The sequence below is a fragment of the Protomyctophum parallelum genome (assembly GCF_964188405.1).
Source record: "Protomyctophum parallelum genome assembly, chromosome: 11".
NCBI lineage: Eukaryota > Metazoa > Chordata > Actinopteri > Myctophiformes > Myctophidae > Protomyctophum > Protomyctophum parallelum.
In genome coordinates this window covers 23,913,588-23,936,196 of record NC_139707.1, presented here as the reverse complement: position 1 = coordinate 23,936,196, position 22,609 = coordinate 23,913,588, and the positions used below count along the sequence as shown (strand labels likewise).

Genomic DNA, 22,609 nt, shown 5'->3' with positions numbered 1-22,609 from the left:
TACCGTATAAAGACAGATAGGCCTATGTGGGAATATAAGTACACAATTGGTCGGTCCCGCACACAAAAATGGTCTCTATCATCATCATCCCACCACAACAGTGAATGTCTGTGAATCACATTCCCCTTTGGGCCATGCAATAAAGAGCTGCTGTCCCACATAGAGAGAAGGCAACGTGTATTTATGGTCTCATATAAATACAAAATAATCATCATTCTAATTCTTGTAGTTATCCTCATAAGTCATCAATATCACTTTCAGTATACTTTTAGGCTAAAACTCTGTCATATACGGAGAGCACACACACGCACGAGCGCACGCACGCAGCACACACACACGCGCACACTTTTTTTTTTAAACTTCCTTCCTTATCCACGGATCTCTATCCCACTTTAACAAGGCACTTGACCTTCTCCGCCACTCTCCTGTATTCCCTGAGTGACGTAAAAAAAGTGGGCTGGCAGAGTGCTAAGTGCAGTAGTTTAGAACGCTATCAGTGCTTGCTGAAACATCACTAGTCTAGCAGACTTCAGATAGCGCGCCGATGTTATAGGCACACTCGTCTCCCTCGGATGTTATTCCAATGCAAATGTCTTGGCGGAGATACCGGGATGTGTCCGGATGTGCGAGGGAGAGAAACACCACCTAGGACCGCTGTAATTGACCCATCTTCCAACTTGCCCCGTCCGCCCCATTCACTAAAGTTGAGAGGTTCATAGCGGCGCCGCTGAAACTTTCTTGAATGACTTCTGCCGCGTATCACATCTGGATTAGAGGACAGCAGCCTCTCCTGAGCCAAAGCGGAGCTGTCAAACCCAGCGCAACTTAAATGGACATGACCCTTTTCTGTTTTTCTTTTTCCCCTTTCCTACAACTCTTGAAAGGGCGCTTTGAAGAAGGAATATTGTACTTTATTTGAGTCTTTGACTCTATCTTTCGTTATTTATTATTTCGCAAAACCACACATCATCACACAATGGAGCGTTCATTCCACAGACTGACTTTCGTCTTGATAGTAGTCTGTCTTTTGGATAAAAGGTGAGTTGACAATAATAGATACAAATGCAGGTCGCAGGATACCAATTAATAACGTGAATCATGACTATAATCCTTTATAACACTTCCAATGTTATTCTTTATCTATAGGCTAGGGAGGCTACCATAATCAACACAATTTATCTTAAGTTATAGCCAATCAATTTACTTTATCACACAGGTTTCCTTTTTATATTTATTACGGTACTGTGATAATTAGCCTACATTCATATAATTTATTAATGTCATAAGCAAACAAGGGAAATATTCTGGTCTATAATATAGATATAATATAATATAAACTATTGTCCATATTATGAACAATAGTTTAATTATGGACATTGTCCTCCACTTTGACTATAGAACCAACTTTTTTCCAGACAGCTAAGCTGCAGAGCCTCTGGTATTTTTGATCGACCAACAGGCTGCTGTAGTTTAAACACAAAAAAAGATGTATAATTTGTTCCTCTGTCACTATACATTTCATATTATCCACAATGATTGTGTCACATGTCACCTAAAGTCCAAATCAGTGGCTCCCAAAGTGGGGTCCAGGGAACTTCAGGGTTCCTTGGGGACGTTCCAAATCTACTTGCAGGACTGTAACCCTAAGAGGCCTATACAAATAGAACCGCAATAAGAGCATCCTTGAAATTAAAACAAAAAAAGTTTGAGAACCACTGGCCTAAATTATAGCCTACTTCTCATGACCACAAGGCTCACTGACGATATGAACTCAGAAAGTTGTGTAGCCTATAGTGCTAGATAGATGGACAGATGAAACAGGACTTTTCTCAAAGCAAAGGTAGCAAACAGGTAGGAACAGAGCCCTAAGAGGAAGTACAAAGGAGAGGAGCCTGTTCAAAGTTTAACCACTTGAGCCCTAGCATCCCTGTTCTGCATGGGCAACATTCGGTGAAGAGATTTGGTTTAGAGGGGAGAAAAAAGAGCACAGCTCCAACTCAGGTCAGTTTGACTAAGAATAGACGGTTTAAGTAGTTGATGCCAATCAGAAAGGGAAACTTAAGGTGTTAATATGTCACAGTGCCAGTGGCTTATATTTAGATCTACCACTTGGAGATAAATGGTCTGTATACTGTAGCTACCGTTATATTGCCTATAGTGACCAGAGTTTCAAAAGTAGCACAAATTGTATTAGTGAATAGGGTAATGCATAAACAATATTAATGAAACTACTAAAACATGCAGACCTGCAACAGGTGTGTGTGTGTGTGTGTGTGTGTGTGTGTGTGTGTGTGTGTGTGTGTGTGTGTGTGTGTGTGTGTGTGTGTGTGTGTGTGTGTGTGTGTGTGTGTGTGTGTGTGTGTGTGTGTGTGTGTGTGTGTGTACACATGTGTGTGTTTGGACATGTTCCTGGATGCACGTGTGAGTGTGTGTTCAGTCCTGCACAGTGTTACACTTATAATGAGAAGAAGCATATCTTGTAGCCTGTGTTGTTGTTATTGTTTCTCTGGGTAATATTAATATATCGGAACAGTGACTATACGGTAGGCTACTGTCAGTTGAATACAAACTGTTATAAAGCACACAATTGATAGATCTGCAACAGACGCACCAGTGGATTGCTGTGCATAGACATAGGTTCAATAAGGAGAAATGCACTAAAAAATATCATTAGGCAATTATGTCAATGCTGGGGAAGGCACCAGGGCTCCTACTTTTAGACGCGTAGAAATTGCTGTTTTGTCAGACTTATTCCCCCTTACATCTGCTGTTGTGACGAGTATGAATTTAATAACTGGCATTTAACTTCTTTTGTTTCATCAGGAGACAGAACCTGGAGAAGTGCCATTCAAACATGTACAGTTTGTACACGATACTGACTCCTTGTCTGAGAACGATGCTTTTACTTCTTTCGTTTATACAACTGAACAGAGGTTCATGCTCTTCTGGCCCAAATTTAGTGCCTTCAAACCCTGTGACCCCAAATGACTCTGTAATACTGTCATAAACTCCTCAAAGTCAGTCTTCCATTCAGTGTCAATGCCGTGTTTTGCTCCTTGAAGATCAGTGGTGGAAAGTAACTAAGTACATTTACTCAAGTACTGTACTTAAATACAATTTTGAGGTATTTGTACTTTATTTCAGTATTTCCAATTTCCACTACTTACACTTCTACCCCACTACATCTCAGAGGCAAATATTGTACTTTTACTCCACTACATTTATTTGTAAACTTTAGTTACTTTGTTTATTTGGATTATTATTGCAAAACACATGAACCACTTCAGCCCTGTATATTTCGGCCATTTGGAAATAGCAGATTTACAAGCTCACAATGTGTCACAATGCGATGCATTGTGAGCTTGTTGGCTATTTTAAAAAGTTTTTTTAATATATTTTTAACTTGTGAAATGGGACATTATGCACAATGACTACTTTTTACTTTTGGTACTTTAAGTACATTTTGATACCAATACTTTTGTACTTTTACTCAGGTCAATTTTTAATTCCAGACATTTACTTGTAATTGTATTTCTACATTGCAGTATTAATATACTTAAGTACAAAATGTGAGTACTTTTTCCAACACTGTATGTAACATAGCGTGTACTAAAACAGTTCCATTGTAAATTATTACATTTACTCTACCCAGGCTATATCAGCCACCATCCAGTGTCCATAGTGGTATTTCAGCAGCAGTGCAACTATTATAAAACAAAACTATTGTAAAATATTCAGTTTGAAACTAAGATCCCTTAACCTCTGGATGGGATTGACACAGACACACAAAAACAAGACCATAAAACCTTTGAGTTCAGACTTTGAGTGGAGAACCCTCTCCAGCGCTGAATTCGCCCTGACTGGTCAGAGGCGATCGCTGCACTGCAAAAATGTGGAGTGTTAATTTAACCCTCAAGAGTACGGGTAAATTTTTTACAATCTCATCAGTAAAATTAACAATCAGGACTTTGTCGTGTGCGACACCAGTGGAAAGCGCTGTCAGTCTCTGTACACATGGATTGTATTTGTTTTTTCCTCCACGCAGGGCAAACTCCAATGAGATATTGGGCTTGAAAATCCCTAACATCGAACCCATCCTGAATGCCAACACTGTGTGCCTGACACTGCCCGGCCTCACGCGACGCCAGCTGGAGGTGTGCATGCGGAACCCGGACGTGACGGCGTCGGCCATCCAGGGGATCCAGATCGCCATCCACGAGTGCCAACACCAGTTCAGGGGGCATCGCTGGAACTGCTCCAGCCTGGAGACCAGGAACAAAATACCGTACGACAGCGTGGTTTTTAAAAGAGGTTAGTTGGATGTTTGTTCTGCGCACCATGCAGATGAAATGTTAGTCGTTCCCCTTTCCCTTGAAACATCAAAGGTTTGCAGCAATTCTGTGGTTTCTGATTTTGTGACTTCTATCCCAAAGAGCATTTTCTTTTATTAATTTTAATACACAGCAAGGCATTCGCCATCTTCAAAGGAGGCTGGTGTCTTTAGCAGTCTACAAAACCCTCTCAGTTAGCTATAGTCTTTCTATACAATATTGACATTCTATACAGTGCCAATTACAGTAGCTAAAAAGATGGGAGATATGTCATTTTGAGTTAACCTTTGCACTATAGGCTACAATACAGTATAGCCAGGTAATACAATGCCTTAAAAGTGTATTGTTTCCCACACAAAGCTCTTCTTACTTTTAACAAGATACCCTGAAAGTAGACAGGTTAGCAACAGGGCAGTGGTCAGAAAGATTGATATCCCATAGAAGCCCAGTAATAAAATACACTCATCCTTCAAATCCAGGAGAGTGATAATCAAAAGACCCCCTGACAATAACGTCGCTTCCCAAATGCTTATCTCCAGTGACAGACAGCAGGCCGCTCTTGTATGGCATTTTCTAAACTACTAGCTACTCAATGGCCTGTACAATGGATCAGCTAACTTCAAAAGCAGTTAGTCACCTTTGGATTACTAAACCTAGTACAGATCAGTTTCCCTATGAGGCTTTGTAGTCTTCAGAGCTTCTCGCATCGGCCACAATGGATGAAAGAGGATCTTTACTGCTCTGAAGCTTTCGGTCCGACTCATCTGGGGTTATTTACTGTGAAAGACATCTGTTCCTAGCAGACCAGGCACCTGGATAGATGCACACGTACAATATATGGTTGATACTCGGGAGTCCTGGGCTTTCAGTTGGCTTTCAGACAGTTTAACCACATGAATCCCAATGTGCCTATTCCGGACACTCTCATAATAAGAAAACATTTGGCGAGAATGGCGAACAGTCCCTGAAAATAGCAGGTCTACAACCTCACAACGTGTTGTGTTGATATATCGGTGAGAGAGATTTTCTGTGGAGGGGAAAATGGTTGGGGCTAAGGATTTACCACTCTGGGACCCCGATCAATGAAGTATGGGTTTAAGTGGTTAATCAATCAATTTATGTATCAAAAGTCAAATGCTCTGGCATTTAAAGTATTGTCATTGCATTCATTGTCCTCCAATGAATGTGTAAATGTGGCTCATTGTCTGAGGCAAACATTAGATTACATTTCACTTTAATTTAATTACGCATGGCTTGGCAACAAGATGGCCATCTGGTGACGTAATGCAACACTAGTAAAACATGCACGCTATGTGCCAGGACTGTCAATCTGCTCCGAACGCAAGGTTGCACAACATTGACTTCGATGTTTTCTGAACGAAAGATGAATGCTCTCAACCTTCACAATGGCTGCACGTCTTTGAAGGCAGTCGCACAGCCTTGGAATTTCCCTTAGCAAGGATAATTGACTGTTTAAATCCATCAAACCTTGATTTCAGGGGTGTCTTCACCAGAAACATTCCCCCAACCCACCCCATGCCAGGGAGAATTCATTTTTATGGGCCCTCCAGATTAAAAATAGCAACAATTGCTTCAATTCACCCTGTGACCTTCATTGTCTGTGGTTAAGCTTAATACTAATACTGTCAATCTGGCCTATACACACCTCTGGTCTGACTTTCACTCGTTACTGACTCATTGAAAAGCTGTTTGTCATTATTAGCCACGGCAGTAGTTGCTTGTCTGGCATCCTTGTTTAGCCCCGGGTGCAGAAACTCCAAACCATTGATATAAACAACGTCTTTAAGTTGGATGATTCACCTACAGTATTACAGTACATGTTGATGAATTATGCACCACAGCAGTACTGAAATAGATGCAGATTTATGAGCTGCAACCTCTGTTGCGTGCAACTGGCTCAGGTAGGCGGTGTTATTCAGCGTGACACAGATGTGGATTAAGTGAAGTCTCACAGATTAATGCAACCTTTCTTTGTATAGATCTCTGTAGAAAAATATCCAGGCCTAATCTATGTACCAGCCAGTATGTTCGGTTTGTAATCATTCAATTATGTATTTGGTCAATGTCATTGCAACATACAAACGTATTATTATTTTCACAGAAGAATCACATAAAAATGGACCAGTACTATGGGTACATTTTGACACCATCAGAGTTAAAAGATTGCTTCAGATTTGAGTGTGTAGCCACTCTTGTACTAGTGTTAAATAGTGATAGTGATGTAATATCAAATCAGAAGAAACTAGATGCCGACTTGCGCTTTGCACCCTTTATATAATGAAAAGTACTTTAGTTACGTCATCGAGAATAATGGTCCCTCATTGGCTGGTGGAATATACCGACATACATACCCAGCCGATCGCTGTTCTTGGTCCCTGATTGGCCGATGGAATACACCAACATACATACCCAGCCGATCACAGTAGTTGCGCGCTCTGCTTGCACAAGTAATTATCTTGGAGTCTTCCATCCATGGTTAGATTGGCAGGCTTCTGGTCAGACTTATACATCATTAAATACATGCATTTCTTTTTGGGAAAGGTAGACTGTTTGATATTTATGTTTGATAATATTTCGATTTATCAATCATCTTCTATATTAAAATTGCCTAATGGGTTGGTCGCCCTGTGGATAACCGCTGCCCGTCAGGGCCTATGTCACTATAGCTCAGACATAACCATATATAGAGTTCCCACTGCAACTACACCCAGATATGGCATGTCATACTGACTGGGACTGCATGACCTCATACCCCAACATACCGTGTCGTCAGACTCAAACAAACCATTTAAGGATTCATATAAGGAGCTCCACGTCAACCATGACCATATATAGAGTTCCGGTATGACCATTATCGGATTAGTAGAAGTTTCTCACTCTAACAGTATGTTTTAAGCATTACGTTATACTTTAGCTATTGAAAAATAGAAGATCTACAAACTCATACGAGCTTGTAGGTCTGCTATTTTAGAAAATTCGTGAAAATGTAGTGCAAATCTTTGAACATATATTCTTTCAGAGCGAACGTTTTTAGCTCATTTCTTTGCTTCTGAGGGGTTCCTGGTACTACATATTTTCATATGGGGGTCGGAGGCCAATTATACCACTGACCACTCATATAGAAACATGGGATTTAGACATTTGTTAAATCTCGACGTCAGGCCTAAACGGGTTAATAGCGGGCGACAGCCAAACAAATTTTCCGAAAGTGCATTATTTGTATATGGGACCCGGCGACTACCGGCGATAGCAGGCGAACAGGCGATGGTCGAAAAGTTGGCGGAGGAACATCGCCCGAAAATATTTCATCATCTTTTCGGGTGATTGGGTGATGTGTTGGCCAATGCTCGCCCACTGTTAAACACACTGTAACCTTTACCTCTTGAGTATCCATGGCAATCTAACATTGTCAACCCTAGATGTAGTTGACACCCCACCGTCAAACATCAAATGCATACAATTGCGATTGTATATGCGCACCGGGAGCACACTCCCCTATTAGTTTGTATTGCACAGTGTGCTCTGTGTGCTATATCCGAACGCAATATATGGAGTCAAATGCACATAATAGCCCCGATCAAATGCACATATGCATGTGCTATATCGTATGGAGATCAACATGCACTGATGTCATACACACAAGGCTGGATTAACACCTCTGAGGGCCTCTGGGCACCGAAGCTCGAAGGGCCCCTCTGCACATGCACACGTGGACCCGTTTTAGTGACATTTTGGCGGTTTTATGCGGTTATGTTGGCCTATTCCCAGCTGACCCACATAGTAAGCAAAGGCAGGTGACAGAATCCGCCAGTGCCAGTGTATTTCAGTGTTTTTACCCTTTTGTCAAGCCATCTGACGTGCTATGCATGCAGAATGTAAACAAAATTAAACCATGCTGTATAGCAGACAAACGTCTTTTATTCCACCTGAATCACCTCTCACCTGACCTCACACGGCCCAGTGGGCCCACCCACCTTGACAGCCAATATAGCACATTGTTGCTGCTTTACACACAATTGCACTTTCCAGCTGCATTCTCACCAATAATAAAACTCATTTTGACTATTTATTTTGATAATTACAAAATGGGGGGGGGGGGGGGGGGGATAGGAGGGCCCCTGATGCCCAAGGGCCCTGGAAACGTGCCCAAAGTGCCCATATGGTAGATCCGGCCATGCATACACGACATTAACCAAATGCACATATATGGAGGTTTTGAGACACATGTGGGCATATTATATTGGTTGGATCGGTGGTGTGAGGGCCACATATCGGCCTGAACTCTAGATGTGCATTTTCCATTTTATTATTTAAATCTTAAACATTTCTACTTCTTCTTTCAATAGTTAATCTACAAGTTATGTTGTGAGCGTGCAGATACACTACATTCACTATCTGTGGCACAACAAAGTATAGGGTTTAAGAGGTTAAATAAAGGACCACTTCAACCATTATTTTTATCTTAATATAATTTTCCCTTATTATTGCTCATTATAAGATGCTGTAATTTTAGTCCCCCCCACCCCCTCTCCCCCAGGGAGATCTGGGGGTGAGGGGGTTGTAGGGTTGCATCAGATTGAAGATATGGTTGCTTTCAATGCTTTGTAGGCCAACATCAGTGGTTTGTACTCTGTGCGGGCAGTAACGTGGGAACAATGGCTTCAGTATAGCATGCAAACCTTCCAGGAATAGTAAGCTTCTTTCTATTCGCTTGTAATGCCCATTGATGATGTCATTGGTATAGGCAGGTTTCCGGACTGTCCATATAGTCCACCAAAGGGATGCAGAGTGTGTAGACATGCATTGTGCCGTCTTGTAAGTAATGAGCATTAGTAAGGAAGAATTGATGTGAAGATAAGTGCTCCTGTAACCACAGGGGAGTTTTTGCCATCCCCTGGAACCCCAATTGACACACCCTGCCTTCTACGAACAGCTTATAGGATATCAGATACTCTCCACTTCCATGTTTATCCGGGCTTCTAATTTTACTACAGCAGACTACTGCAGGATCATTCCTGGCTGTACCACTTATCTCCCCTCTGATGAGTTATGATGACCAATGTTATGGTTCTGTGTTCATCCCTGCACATTGCTCGATCTGCAATGTAATGTAAATCTGCAAAGTAACTACTTACTAAAGTTTTCAAATAGTTGAAAGTAGAAAGTACAATATTTAAATTGCCTCTCATGTTTAGTATAAGTTATAAATCAATCAAACAATCAAACAAACAAAATACTTGTACTTCCACCACTGCATCATCCCTGTTTAGCCTGGATTGAGAACTAGGCTAAAAAGGCAGTCAGACAGGATGTGGAGAGACAGGTGGGAGAAAACTCTCTCTCTCTCTTTCCTTCTGTCGGTGCCTCTCACTCTCCCTTGCTAGGCTAGTACTCCGAGAGCTTTTACTCTCCTTGCCAGTGCGAGTGCTTGTGAATTTGCTCTCAGCACTTTCCCAACTCTTGGCGGCAAAAGCATAAACCAGTTTAGTTGGTTTCTGTAACACAAAGTGACAGTTTCCTTTTAATCTTTCATTCATTTTGCCACTTCCTCTGCCATCAGTTCAGCGGGGCGTGCCACGGCCAGTAAATTATTTGTTAGATTGATTTGTTCCAGGTCTCTCGGCTGGCCTGCGCTGCAGAGCCGGGCACATGGCGGGGCAAGAGCTGAAACAGCCTTTCCATGTCTGTGGCTCTGGGCTGCACCTAAGTGCCATCCCTCCCGCTTCCCTCATGTTGCCCACACACACACACGCACACACGCACACACACGCGTGCACGCACATGCACACACACATGCACACGGCCATACATGCGGCCACGGCCACACGCACACGTAAAAGTACACGTACACAACCACACGCACACTCTGTGCATATGAAATTAATCATTTAATCACTTCCTACAACTATAATTGTCCACAATGTTATGCCTTGGACAATGGGATGGATAAGTAACCTTATCTTAAAAAAGAAAGAAATGGATTCAAAATCCTGAGATGTAAACACTTTTATCAGACGATTTTGTAAACGAAAAATTTTCACCCGGTGCCAATTGCCGAAACTGTAATCCTGGGCGCTACTCTCCCTCTGCCAACATGGGGAGAGCCCCGAACTGAGCTCATGCTTCCTTCAATGCATGAGGAGTGAGCATGAGCAGGCCGATCCTTCTCACCTAACAGGGGGAGTTTCCCTGGTGGGACATTGGTACGATCAGGCTGACCAGGGGGAGGCAGTATAAAGACCAGGAGTACTAAATGTTTTTTTGTGAGGGTACCTACATACCCTAGGCCTGGGGACATGGGGAGATCTCCACACAGAAGGGCCCTTTCGCCAACCCCACATAGGGTATGGGCGCTGATGACGCGGAGGAAAGAGCACACCCCCAGTGCCCACAGCATCCCCAGCGGGAATCGAACCCGAGACCTTCTAGCTATGAGGTGACAGCGCTACCGACTGCGCTACTGTGCCCCGATAGGCCTATGGTGTCATTGTGGTTAAGAATGAAATGTATATTCACCCTCTCTGAATTTGATCGAGGTTAAGAGTTACAAACCTCTATAGTTTCTCTCTTTATCCAGGTAGCTTAGTCACTATAGAGCACTCACCTTTGGACTACAAAGTTATGGGTTCGATCCCAGACACCACCAACTCAGCGTACAACTCAGAACAACTTGGGTAACTAGTAAGACGTGTGGTTAAGTAGGCCTACTGGGAGCCGATGGTACGCTCCACCTCAACAATTTGTCTCTGTGGTCTAGTGCATTGAAAAGAGGATAGATAGACACCTGATAGACAATAAGCTACTCATACCTACTTAGAATACTTATTACTTACCTACTTATAGTTACTCTCTGATGGACCTGCATAAACACAACCAGAATTAATTAATGGAGAGAAATAGTCCACACTTTGTGCCGCCAATAAATAAATCTAAGTAATTCCACATTGTACATAGTGGGTGGGGTTACGTTGAGTAACGGTTACTTCCACAGAGAACTTGTTCGGTTTCAGAAAGCTGAAAAAAGCTCAACTTCATTTGAAGTTTGCTGCCAGCTTTAGTGACAGTGGTGATACTGGCAGCTGCAAGAGCAAATGCCATGAAAGTTGCAGCAGCAATTTTCTGCTTCATCCAACTTTTCTTTGTAATCAAAGTTTACAAATGTGAAGCAAGCCAATAACATGTCTATCATGTCAAGCTGTAGGCTGTTCTTAAAATAAAATAAATAAAAATATAAAAAGTTTTTATTAAGATATAAACAAGGAAATAACATCAGGCTTCGCTAAAAAGAGAAATAGAAGTTAATGGCATTTTATTTGACTCCCAACGAGCAGCCTGAATAATTTCCCCTGCAAGCAGTGGGTTATAAAATCTTAAGTGGTTTCTTTTCATGTGTTCTTTACAAGTTTCCATTATAATCCTCACTATTTTCAACACCAGTAAGTGATTGCCAGTAGAGCTGCCTTTATAGAACCTGAGGGTTCCATGCTTACACGCAGTAAGCTGAGCCCCAACAGCAAACACCAAGGGAAATTCTAAAGGGTACAAGTGTAAGTGCTTCTGCACTTCGCCCTGCAATATTTAAGGATTGCACAGAAGATATGAAGGAGGCGTACGTTCGAATACGATTGAAGTGCACTGAGAGGCATGCGTACTGTACTGTATGTCCGTGAACAGAGAGGAGGCAGGAGGACGTTGGTGGGGAGAGGCAGAGAAAGAGAGGCAGCATTGATAATTAAAGATAGTTGTTCTCATTACTTGTGCCTCTGCAACAGTGTCAGATATTGTCGCTTTCAGGTGGAAACTGTGTATGTCCAACACGTTACTTTTCAGCAAATGAAGAAGAAAACCTGTGTAACAGTGGATAGTCATTGGCTCTTGATACTTTTCATTGATAAAATATATATTTTTAACCACTTTCATTTTCAAATTCTTTCCAAAATAGCAAAAATAGCAGATCTACAAGTTAGCAATGTGTCATAATGCAATACATTTTGAGCTTGTAAACCTTAGCTTGAAAATAGAGCTTGCTACTTTTGCTCGACAATCTTGTACAACGGAGTAGGGCATTCATTTATGAAAAAAAACATTGAATTGTGGAGATATAAGCTTTGTGGCTGTCTATGTTAAGGATAGGAGAGGGAACAGGGATCAAATGACAAATGATACAGGCTCATTACATGCACCTTAACTTAACGTACTTAACTATTGCCTTTAGAAGCCACCGTTTTTCAAAGGATAAAGGTTGGAGGAGGCTGAGCCTGCACGTAATTATCCTCTTCATCTTACACATGTATATTGCATGTTATTCACTCCTAAAACCTCCATTATATATAATGGCATGATGAGGAAGGAGAAAAGGGTCAGCCCCAGAGCGGATTACATGACAGATCAAATGGTAGCCATCTGATGCAAGTTAGCAAACCAGCCTATGACTCACAGCCAGCGGGCCAGTCGGTCAGCCAGCCAGTGGTACTGAAGCTTTAGTCAGCCTGCAGTAGCTAGCCATATTAATGGTTTACAGGTTGGATAAAAGAGCTGAGGAAAGGGTTTGATGATTTAAAGCAGGGATTAGGTACAGCACTGACAATCATAAAACTATGGCAGTGGTTCTCAATGTGGGATCCGGGAAACCCCAGGGGTCCTTAGGGCGTTCCAGGGGGTCCCCTGCTAAATTATTGATGGTTAGGAACCAATGGACCCCCTATGATTCTGTAACTCAGAGAGTGTACAAATTAACCAAATTGATCCGATTGTGTGTGTGCGTGTGCGTGTGCGTGTGCGTGCGCATGACTGCTGTAACATTTATACATTGCTGCTCTGTTCTCAAGAGGAATTGTCTGGAAACCACGGTGGTGTGAATGTGAGATTGATGAAGTGTGTGTGTGTGTGTGTGTGTGTGTGTGTGTGTGTGTGTGTGTGTGTGACTGTGTGTGTGTGTGTGTGTCTGTCTGTCTCTGGGGGGGCTGTTCTTGGCATGTACATACACGATTACATAAATACTGTACAATCACGGCAGCAAGACAAGCCGGCCAGGCTGATATATAGGCAGGACAGACACAAGGTGACCCAGCCCTGTTTCTTTATTAGCAGTGTGTCAGTGTGTCCTCTCTAAGGGGAGTGGTTGGTGGGGGTCTGCTCACTTTCAGCTGGCCCACCGGGATACGCTATGCAAGTGTTTGGAACACTTAAATGCTATTGTCCCAGATGTTACTCTTGTTTTTATAAGACATGTGGCATGTGCTTTGTGCGTGCGTGTGGGTGGGTGTGTGTGTACACACTGTACTTGTACTCTTAAGCCTGATTTATACTTAATTGCATGCTGCTGTCACTCACCAAAAATAGCCGACAAGCGCACAACAGCGCTGCAGTGCAACACCTTCTGAGTGTATAGATTGTCTATCTTCGTGCAGGACGCTGTACGCACAGAAAGTATAATCAAGCAAAACCTTAAACTGCATTTGCCTCTTTCTCCTTTTTTAATGTAGTTCTACAACGCACATAGTAAAGTCCTGAGTGTTCTCTGACAGTGTAAACATGGTTTACATTTTTAAGGCCTTAAGTGTCCTCAAATATAGAGGGCTAAAATGTCCTCAAATATAATTTTTCATCAAACCTTTTTGACAAAATAATAGCCATGACAACATTGGTAATTGGTGGTCTAAGGACCTGGACCACCAATTGCGTTGGAAAGTCTTGACCTATCAGGACATCCCAATGCATCGGAACCATAAATCTTGCATCGGTCGGGCTCTAATCCTGCATTCTGGTTCAATTCTTATGTCACCTCTCAGGAAGGTGTTTGTAATCTGTAAAGCAACAGTGGAGCCGTATAATTAAAGAGGGAGGATTCGTAGTGATCCCTCGGGGCAAATGAATGACTCTGCATTGACCCAGCAGAATATAAACTACTGGTAGACGGGCTGCTCATGTGGGGAGGATGAGCTGGGGGGACACGTTGGTGCTTAAGGGTCTTGCTCAGGGACACTTCCACACTTGCATTGGGTGAGCAAGCCTAGATCATAGATATGATCATGGATTTTGTGTTATATGGCAGCCAAGTCTTTGGGATTTTGTAGATATTACAATTTTGAGCACTTATGACGTTAATCGTTTGCAAGCCAAGTCTATGGACCTTAATGTTTGTTGAGTCGTGCAACCACTCCAATAGACAGCTATGTGTGTGGCTGTGTCCCTGGGTCTGCCCCTGTGTCCCTGGGTCTGCCCCTGTGTCCCTGGGTCTGTCCCTGTGTCACAGTGTCCCTGTGTCCCTGGCTGTGTCCGAGCACAAAAATACACTGTTGCACAACCTAACACACAGACAGACACACACAGGCCAGGGAGGAGGGCTTGTACAGTACAGTACAGTACAGTACAGTACAGTACAGTACAGTACAGTACAGTACAGTACAGTACAGTACAGTACAGTACAGTACAGTACAGTACAGTACAGTACAGTACAGTACAGTACAGTACCACTCACTTCAGATTTTTAAGTAACATCCCTCCTCGATGTCTTTTACTCGTCTCAGATTCAGATGGATATAGGAACAAATCTCGCCACCATGCACCTTCATAATCCTTCACAACCCCTTTTCCTCTTATCTCCTGTGACCGCCGCCAACAAGGTTTCCGAGAGAGCGCCTTCGCGTACGCCATCGCGGCGGCCGGCGTGGTCCACGCCGTGGCCAACGCCTGCTCCATGGGCAAGCTGAAGGCGTGCGGCTGCGACGAGAACCGCCGCGGCGACGAGGAGGCCTTCCGCATCAAGCTGCATCGTCTGCAGGTGGAGGCCATCCACCGGGGGAAGGGCATGGTGCACGGCGTCATGGAGCACTTCCCCGCCGAGCTGCCGGGGCCCCAGGACTCCTGGGAGTGGGGCGGCTGCAGCCCTGACGTGGAGTTCGGCGAGAAGTTTTCAAGGGACTTCTTGGACGCCCGCGAGACCAACAAGGACATCCACGCCCGCATGAGGCTGCACAATAACAAAGTTGGGAGGCAGGTGAGTGCGGAGGGGGAGTGAGGGGTAGAATCTGTGGGGAGGGGCACATATTTAATTGAACCACATTTACTCCGGCGTCCATACCTGACCAAAATAGCCAATCTAATATCCAGATATCCACTCTATACGCTCACAGTGCAATGCAATATGACACATTGTGAGCTTGTAGATCACATATTTTAATTTTCATGTGATCATGGAAATGCTATCTGTAGCATTTCCGAGAGAAAACTCGGACTAATTTTCATTTCAGTCCATTCATGAAGTCATGTCATCATTAGCAAATAAGTTAGTGTCCATCTATCTATAAATGTGCCAAGTCTCTGTATGTACTTACTGTACGTCTGTAATCCACCCAACTCGGGACCGTTCGCCCCACCGACTTCAAATTTGACACAAGCGTTCCAGCTGTCAAGTCTGTCAGATCGCCAGTTGTCCATAACCAGCACAAAAGTGCCCAGGCTCCAGACAGGGCCTAAATCCAGATCACGCCTAGCACCATCTCCATATACGGAGCTGGCCTGTTCTGCCATCACAATGATGTTCTGCCATCACAATGATGTTCTGACATCACAATGATGCGCGACCTCGCCCTTTATTAGCCATTATTGATCACACCTGATCACCCCCAAATGGGCACAACTGTTCTAGTTATTGGATAAAGTCTGTAAAGGGAAAAAAACACATTTCCACCTGGTCTGCCTGTCTGCCTGCCTGCCTGCATGATATGCAGTATGGTAGATATATTATTCTACTACTCTACAGTATTCGGCAGAGAATAGATGTACTGACGATAACTGCTCTACCACTGAACTGTTCACTGTTCTGCTTGATCTCTCCCAAGGAGAAAGGTTTGGAACAATTTGGTGTTACGAGTGGAAGATATATGTAGGTTCAAGCTGTTGTACAATGACCATGCACTGTAGAGGGAAAGATATATTTACTGTAAAGCAGGTGGAGAGTGTGGGTGAGTTCAGGGCCCGTGGGCCAATGCTCATGTCATAATGAGCAAACACAGTCTCTTTATTGGCTCAATCCACACCAGCCTGTCATTATTACATCCTGATTTAATGTGTTTGGCCTGTGCGTGTACAAGAGTGAATTGGGAGTGTGTGTATGCGTGTGTGTGTGTGTGTGTGTGTGTCTGTGTGTGTGTCTGTCTAAGCTCCCCAGGCTGTTACCAGTTCTTACTTGACAGTTGGAGAATTGCAGAATAATAACAGAATGCAGTCTTATGTTATATGAGCATTATTAGAATCAAAACATGAGTTAATTTGGCTGCGCTGATCCATGTTACTGTAAAATGTTGAGAGGGCAGCCAGTGCTGATCGCTGAAGGGGTGCATACAATGTCTGCTGAGTCACTCTTGCCACAGTGCCTGGATATGCATATATACATCTAATTTCACCCAATCATTAAATGCCCTGCTTTAAATCGAGATGGGTTTGTTGCAGAGGTCACCACCATACCTCTTATCTAATCAAGCGTATTGTTTGCTATTTATGCATGCTCAATTTCATCAACTTAACAGCTCTTCAGAGGGAGCTTCTGTTCTCCACTATACAGTATGTTTCACATGGACAATTGAAGGGAGATTGTGCATATATATAGCCAATATAAATCACAAGCTCGTTGAGTATCTGACCAGTCGCACACAATGTTTGTATTGGTGTCTCTGCGGTGATATCAGGTTATTTAGAAAATGTTGGAGATGCAAGAACTGCAAGAACAAACTTCAGGCACTGTGTTTGTTCTCCAATCATGTAATACTGTATTTTTCTGTTCATTATAAGGATGATCTTTAAATGTTACATTCCTATGGGACAGAAGGGGCTCACAGTCACAACTCACTTTTAATGCTCCAACTTCAGCAGCAAACAACTAGTAGCAAACATTTTAACCTTGTACCACTGGTACTATTTAACGTCACCCTGTTTAACATAAACCCTGCCTGTGATGTCCCTTTGGCAGTGATTTGTAACTCAATTATTAAATGAACTTATTATGACCTTACACCAACTAATAATTGGCTGTAGGAGCCAGGTATATTTTCCATTTGGTTACGTAAATGTGTACCCTCTCAGAGTTAAATGAATACAGAGGATTTCACTGTGTAGGCTATTTACCCCCTTGGGCAATGGAAGAGAAAGATGTAAATGACAGTGATAAGCCCTGATGGCTTCCAGCACTGTGGTGGAACACACTGTAAATTGCTCATTGTTCACTGCTTCCTCCAGTGTAATTTGGGCCTGTATCTGTCCATCAGTTTACTTCTGGTTTCCTTGATTATGCAGACAAAACACAAATGTAGAGCCGAGTCACCCAAGCCCAGCAGCGCAACATATCCCAGCAGCAGTACTAGTACCAGCAAGTAGTCATAGTACTGGCAGTTGTATTAGTAGCACCACCAGTAACAGGGCTTCGCAGCCAGTTCGTCTGTGACAGTGACCTGCCAGCCTCATTCTCCTGGATGCTATATTATCACTCACCTTTGTTACCCCCCCCCCCCCCTCACAGAGAAGGAGCTGAACTCCTGTCCAATGTGCCAGGGGAGATTGTACTTCCACACACTGGCCATGATGTTCAGAGCAGGTATTTGAAGTCACTGACTTCTTTCGTTGCGGTGCCTCCTGTTGCGATTTAGAAGTGGATGGTGATAAGCTAGATTTTCTTGGCATTAGCCCCAAAGTCTGCTTTGGCATCCTCTGGCTCCTCTCTGGCCAAGAGCTCTGGTGCCTGCTCCACATGGTCAGATAGCAGGCAGATGGATCATCTGCATAGTCTACACAGGTCTAGGACATCATGGAGTCTTAATGTATTTCTGTACCACACGTGCTGTTTACATTCCGGACAAGTAAAGTATTCAGTCCTAGATGCTACTTAAATCATACTGTAGAATACTGCAGTAATGGTAGTATTAGCAGTAGTAGCAGCAGCAGTAGTTGTGGTACTGTAACAGTAGTATATTAGTATAGTCGCAGTAATAGTTATATTATAATAATTTATAATATATAATAATAATAACTTATAATATAAGTTATAATAATAGGAGCAGCAGCACTTCTACTACTACTAATTGCTGCTGCTTCTACTACTACTTTTACTACTATAGCAAATAGTACCAGGTAGCAGTAGTACCAGAAGTTGATGGTACATGGATAGATTTCAAGGAACATGGTTGATGGTTATGCTGAATGGATGGGTGATTAGTTTAATATTAGGATGGAGGGAGGTATTCTTCTGTCAGTTGAAGTGTGACGACACATATTGCATCAATAAGCCTAAAGAATAACAAGGTGTTGCTTATCTTACTGACACTGTTTATGGCAGGCGTTATTTCAATGACACGCTGATATATGATGTTAAACGATTCTCCGTCATAAAAATCTGAATTGACTGAACGTTGGCAGAGAAGGACTCCTTTTGATCAACAGTTTCTGACAGAATTTGTGCAGTGTCAAGAGAGTTTCATGGTGCAGGCCACTTCTCTCCGCTGGTTTTGCCAAGAATTAGTGCTTGGCACCAGTATCTGATTATGTGTGAGAAGAAAACACATTAGCCAGTGGGATGTGTCTTCAAACTGTCAGGCTTTGACGTACAAGACAAGACATGGAAAGCAGTAGATGTGATGTGAGTTGAAACAAAAACTTCCAGAACAAGTTTATTTAGGCTACTGTGCTGCAGGAAACATTCAGCCCTTGTGCAAGGTCACGATCATAGTTCTAGGATATGTGTTGATATGAAGCTTATATGAAGGTTAATGTTTGGAACACTGAGTGAAAGCAATTGTTCCAGGTGAGAACCGCAATAGTAGCCTACTTCCCAGAAATGCCAGCTGCTGAAAAAAGTAGGCATGTAACAATACATCGATATTATATCCCGATGATATGTATCGATTTATAAAACAAATATATATATATATATACATATATATATATATTATATATATATATATATATATTTATATATTTCTTTTTAGGGGGGCTAGTGTGTGATATGAAATGTGAGCTGTAATCATATTCCATCATATTCACGTGCTTTTGGAGAGAAATGAGACAGACTCCATGCAGTTTAGAGGCCTGCAGAGGGGAGCTGTATCATGTGTCTGTGACACAGGTGATGGTCGTTATTGATGCTCATTAATACATCAAGGAAGGCAATTATGTTTCTGCACTGTCAAATAGGTCTACATCTATCCTAAGATGCCATCAAAGAAAAGAAGAAATCGTTACATGCCTAGAAGAAATCATTACATGCCTAGAAAAAAGGAAATATAAACAAAGCCAACAACTTTATTTTAATTTACAGTTACATTTGTCAGACTTGCAGTTTAGGGATTTTATTTTATTCTTTTGTTAGAAACAGCGTTTTCATTTCTAGCCTACTAGCCAAGCATAGCTGTTTTCTCCTCTGGACAGCCATAGGGTATCTTTCTAACAAGACAAACTTTGATCTTTCTGACCCAAGGTTTTGATCTTTGACTCAAGGTCATTGGCTACATCAAGGAAACAACCTATTCTTCAGGAAGTATTGTGCATGCGTGCCCAGGGTGACTGATGTCCCTAACCTTCTCCTCTTGTGTTGTAACGATGACCGATGATGACCTTGGCCAGAGGTCAAAAGTGAAGCACCAATGGACCTCTGTCAACTTACCTATCTTACAGATCAGCTTACACCTAATTTCTGTCAGACAAAAACAACAAAAAATACATATCCAGGATGTTGTCTGTAATGAAGGAGAAAATTTGATATATTTACTTTTGGTAGGAACGTCATTCTAACTGACCACAGAGAGGACCAAATCTGGAGTAACAAGGTTTTTATACATGACTGCAGTGAGTGATGTTACTCTGACTACAGGGCCCGTCTACGTTGTCACAGCCCACCACAGGCTGTGTATCACCACTCTTAATGAGCCTGCACGCACAATGAAACAATCACGGTCTGGAAATGTAATACACAGTAAGGCATAGAGAGACTAATGGAGAGGGGGGGGGCAGAGAGATAGAGCAAGAAAAAGAGAGAGAACACAGTATGACTCATTACAGAGCTGTTACAGAACACCACGCACCTTGATGACTTCAAACGACTTAGAAAACCTCAACAAATCCTTTCTAAGACCTCATACGCATACACGTGTGTGTGTGTGTGTGTGTGTGTGGGGGGGGGGGTCCGCATGCAAACAGACATTATATGTACACACTATGCACACACACAGCCCCCAGAATCAAGCAGAAAACACTGACAGGTGGGGCCTCAAAATAATACCTCCCCTCCCCTCTGAGTCTCCCTATCTCTCTCCCTGTCTTTCCTCCCACCGACCCACCACCACCTCTATCCCTCTACACCCCCACCCCCCTTTCAGAGAAGCAGTCTTTAAGCAGAGGAATGTGGTGGTTTTTTAGCGGGGTGTGCATGTCGCCTCATGCCCACCCCGGGGTTCTCACGATGTCCCGTCTTGTTTTTAGCCCTAATTAGTGGCTGCTGGCAGTTTGGAAACAGATGTTTAAAACCCTGCAAAAGATTTTAGACTTCAAACACCGGGGGCGGAAAGTAGAAAGAGATTCGCCCTTCCTTCCCTCCCTCCATCCCTCCCTCCCCCCTCCCTCCACTATTTCTTCTTCTACTCCTCCTGTAGTAGTATAGACTTTGCCAGACACGTTTATCAGAGATTCGCATGTGACCAATGGTGGATGAAGTACTGGAAAAAGATAGGAAGTAGAAATCATATTCCACATTTTACTTGGGTAAAAGTACAAAGATTCTGACAGTATGGTTACGCCTTGTGACATCACACCTCGTGACACGTCATGCCACCATATATGGCCATCTCCAAATATGAAGATCACGACACTGACCTCATCTAACCCTGGATAACCATACAGAAGACTGGATCATCACCTAGATTTGCATATATGGAGCCGGCCAGCAACTCTACATTTGACCTCAAACCTCAAACCCTCAGAGAGCTGACCTGTCCTGAAATGTCAGAACAGGTCCTTCCCCACCCGTCCTTCCTGTTCTGACATTCCATATGTTGATCTGACCTCATCAAACCCTGTACACTCAAGACACACTCCATATATGGCCAGTACAGAATTCATTCCATAATGTTGATCTGACCACCCATGCCAAAGCGCCAGTGCTCGCCCTGCCGTCTGCCGTCACCCAGGCGGATGCGTGCCCTTTAGGGCGAGGTCGTGTGCACTCAGGGCGACTTAACTTTGACTGTTCACTGGAAAAAGAAAACAAGACACAACTTTACTCATCATACCTTTTAGGTACAGTATATGTTATGTCATCAGAACACATTCATTTTGGGATAGAATAGGCTGAATGACTATGTTGATATCTTTTTACTCTGTAGTACTGTTTATTCTCACTGTTCATGTTTGCAACTATAGGCCCACAGTAACGTTTACACTAGAGCACACGTGGGTGACTGGTAACTGGTTTACTGTCAGTGTTTAAGATCTGTGGACATGATGGTCGAATGATTAACTGTTCGTTCGTTCATAATCAACCAGCTACAAACTAGGCTCTTTCATGTGTTGACTCTGGCTCTCATTCCCTGTGTGGCTGTTTTTGTTTCTCACGTGCGTGCCTCTGTTTTGACTCTTGTGATCAGCATCGTTCTCGATAAAGACCTGGTGTGAAGTAACTAAACTAATTACATTTACTTAAGTACTGTACTTACTTATATATCTCATCTCATCTCATCATCAGAACTGCAGACTCACTCCCAATCTTCAGCCGTAGTCTGAATCTGAAAGACCACCTCTTCAGACTCCATCTTAGTTCGTAGTACTTGCCGTAGCACTTGCACTAGTCTCGACAACCATACAGGCGTATGCAAATCTCAACTAATGTAATTTAGACAGCATGTATGTACTGTAGACATAGCACTCTTTAGTGTGTACAGTATATGCATAGTTTCATTATGTAGATATGTCAGATGGTTAAATTCTTAGCTTACGTATGATTCTGTATGACCAATGACCATGTGTTGTTCTTGCTTATCGCTCTGGATTGAGAGCGTCTGCTAAATGCCTAAATTGTAATTGTAGCATACATCTCGGATTCCAAATATTATACTATTACTCCACTACATGTATTTGAAAACTTTAGTTACTAGTTACTTTGTAGGTTTTGATTATTATTACAAAACATACATGAACCACTTCATTTCGGCCATTTGAAAATAAACGATCTAAAAGCTCTACTTTTGGTATACTTCAAGTACATTTTGATGCCAATA

At 42.7% G+C, this 22,609-nt stretch overlaps 1 protein-coding gene across 1 annotated transcript in view; it reads left to right on the top strand.

Annotated features, from left to right (window-relative positions):
- The first annotated feature begins 533 nt into the window (after positions 1 to 533).
- Positions 534 to 22,609, top strand: part of wnt10a (wingless-type MMTV integration site family, member 10a) — a 40,507-nt gene continuing 18,431 nt past the window's right edge. The window contains exons 1-3 of the mRNA XM_083776573.1: positions 534 to 1,038; positions 4,046 to 4,311; positions 14,978 to 15,351. Of these exons, the coding sequence (XP_083632699.1) occupies positions 977 to 1,038; positions 4,046 to 4,311; positions 14,978 to 15,351 (702 nt within the window). The 5' untranslated portion in view covers positions 534 to 976. The remainder of the gene's footprint in view (positions 1,039 to 4,045; positions 4,312 to 14,977; positions 15,352 to 22,609) is intronic.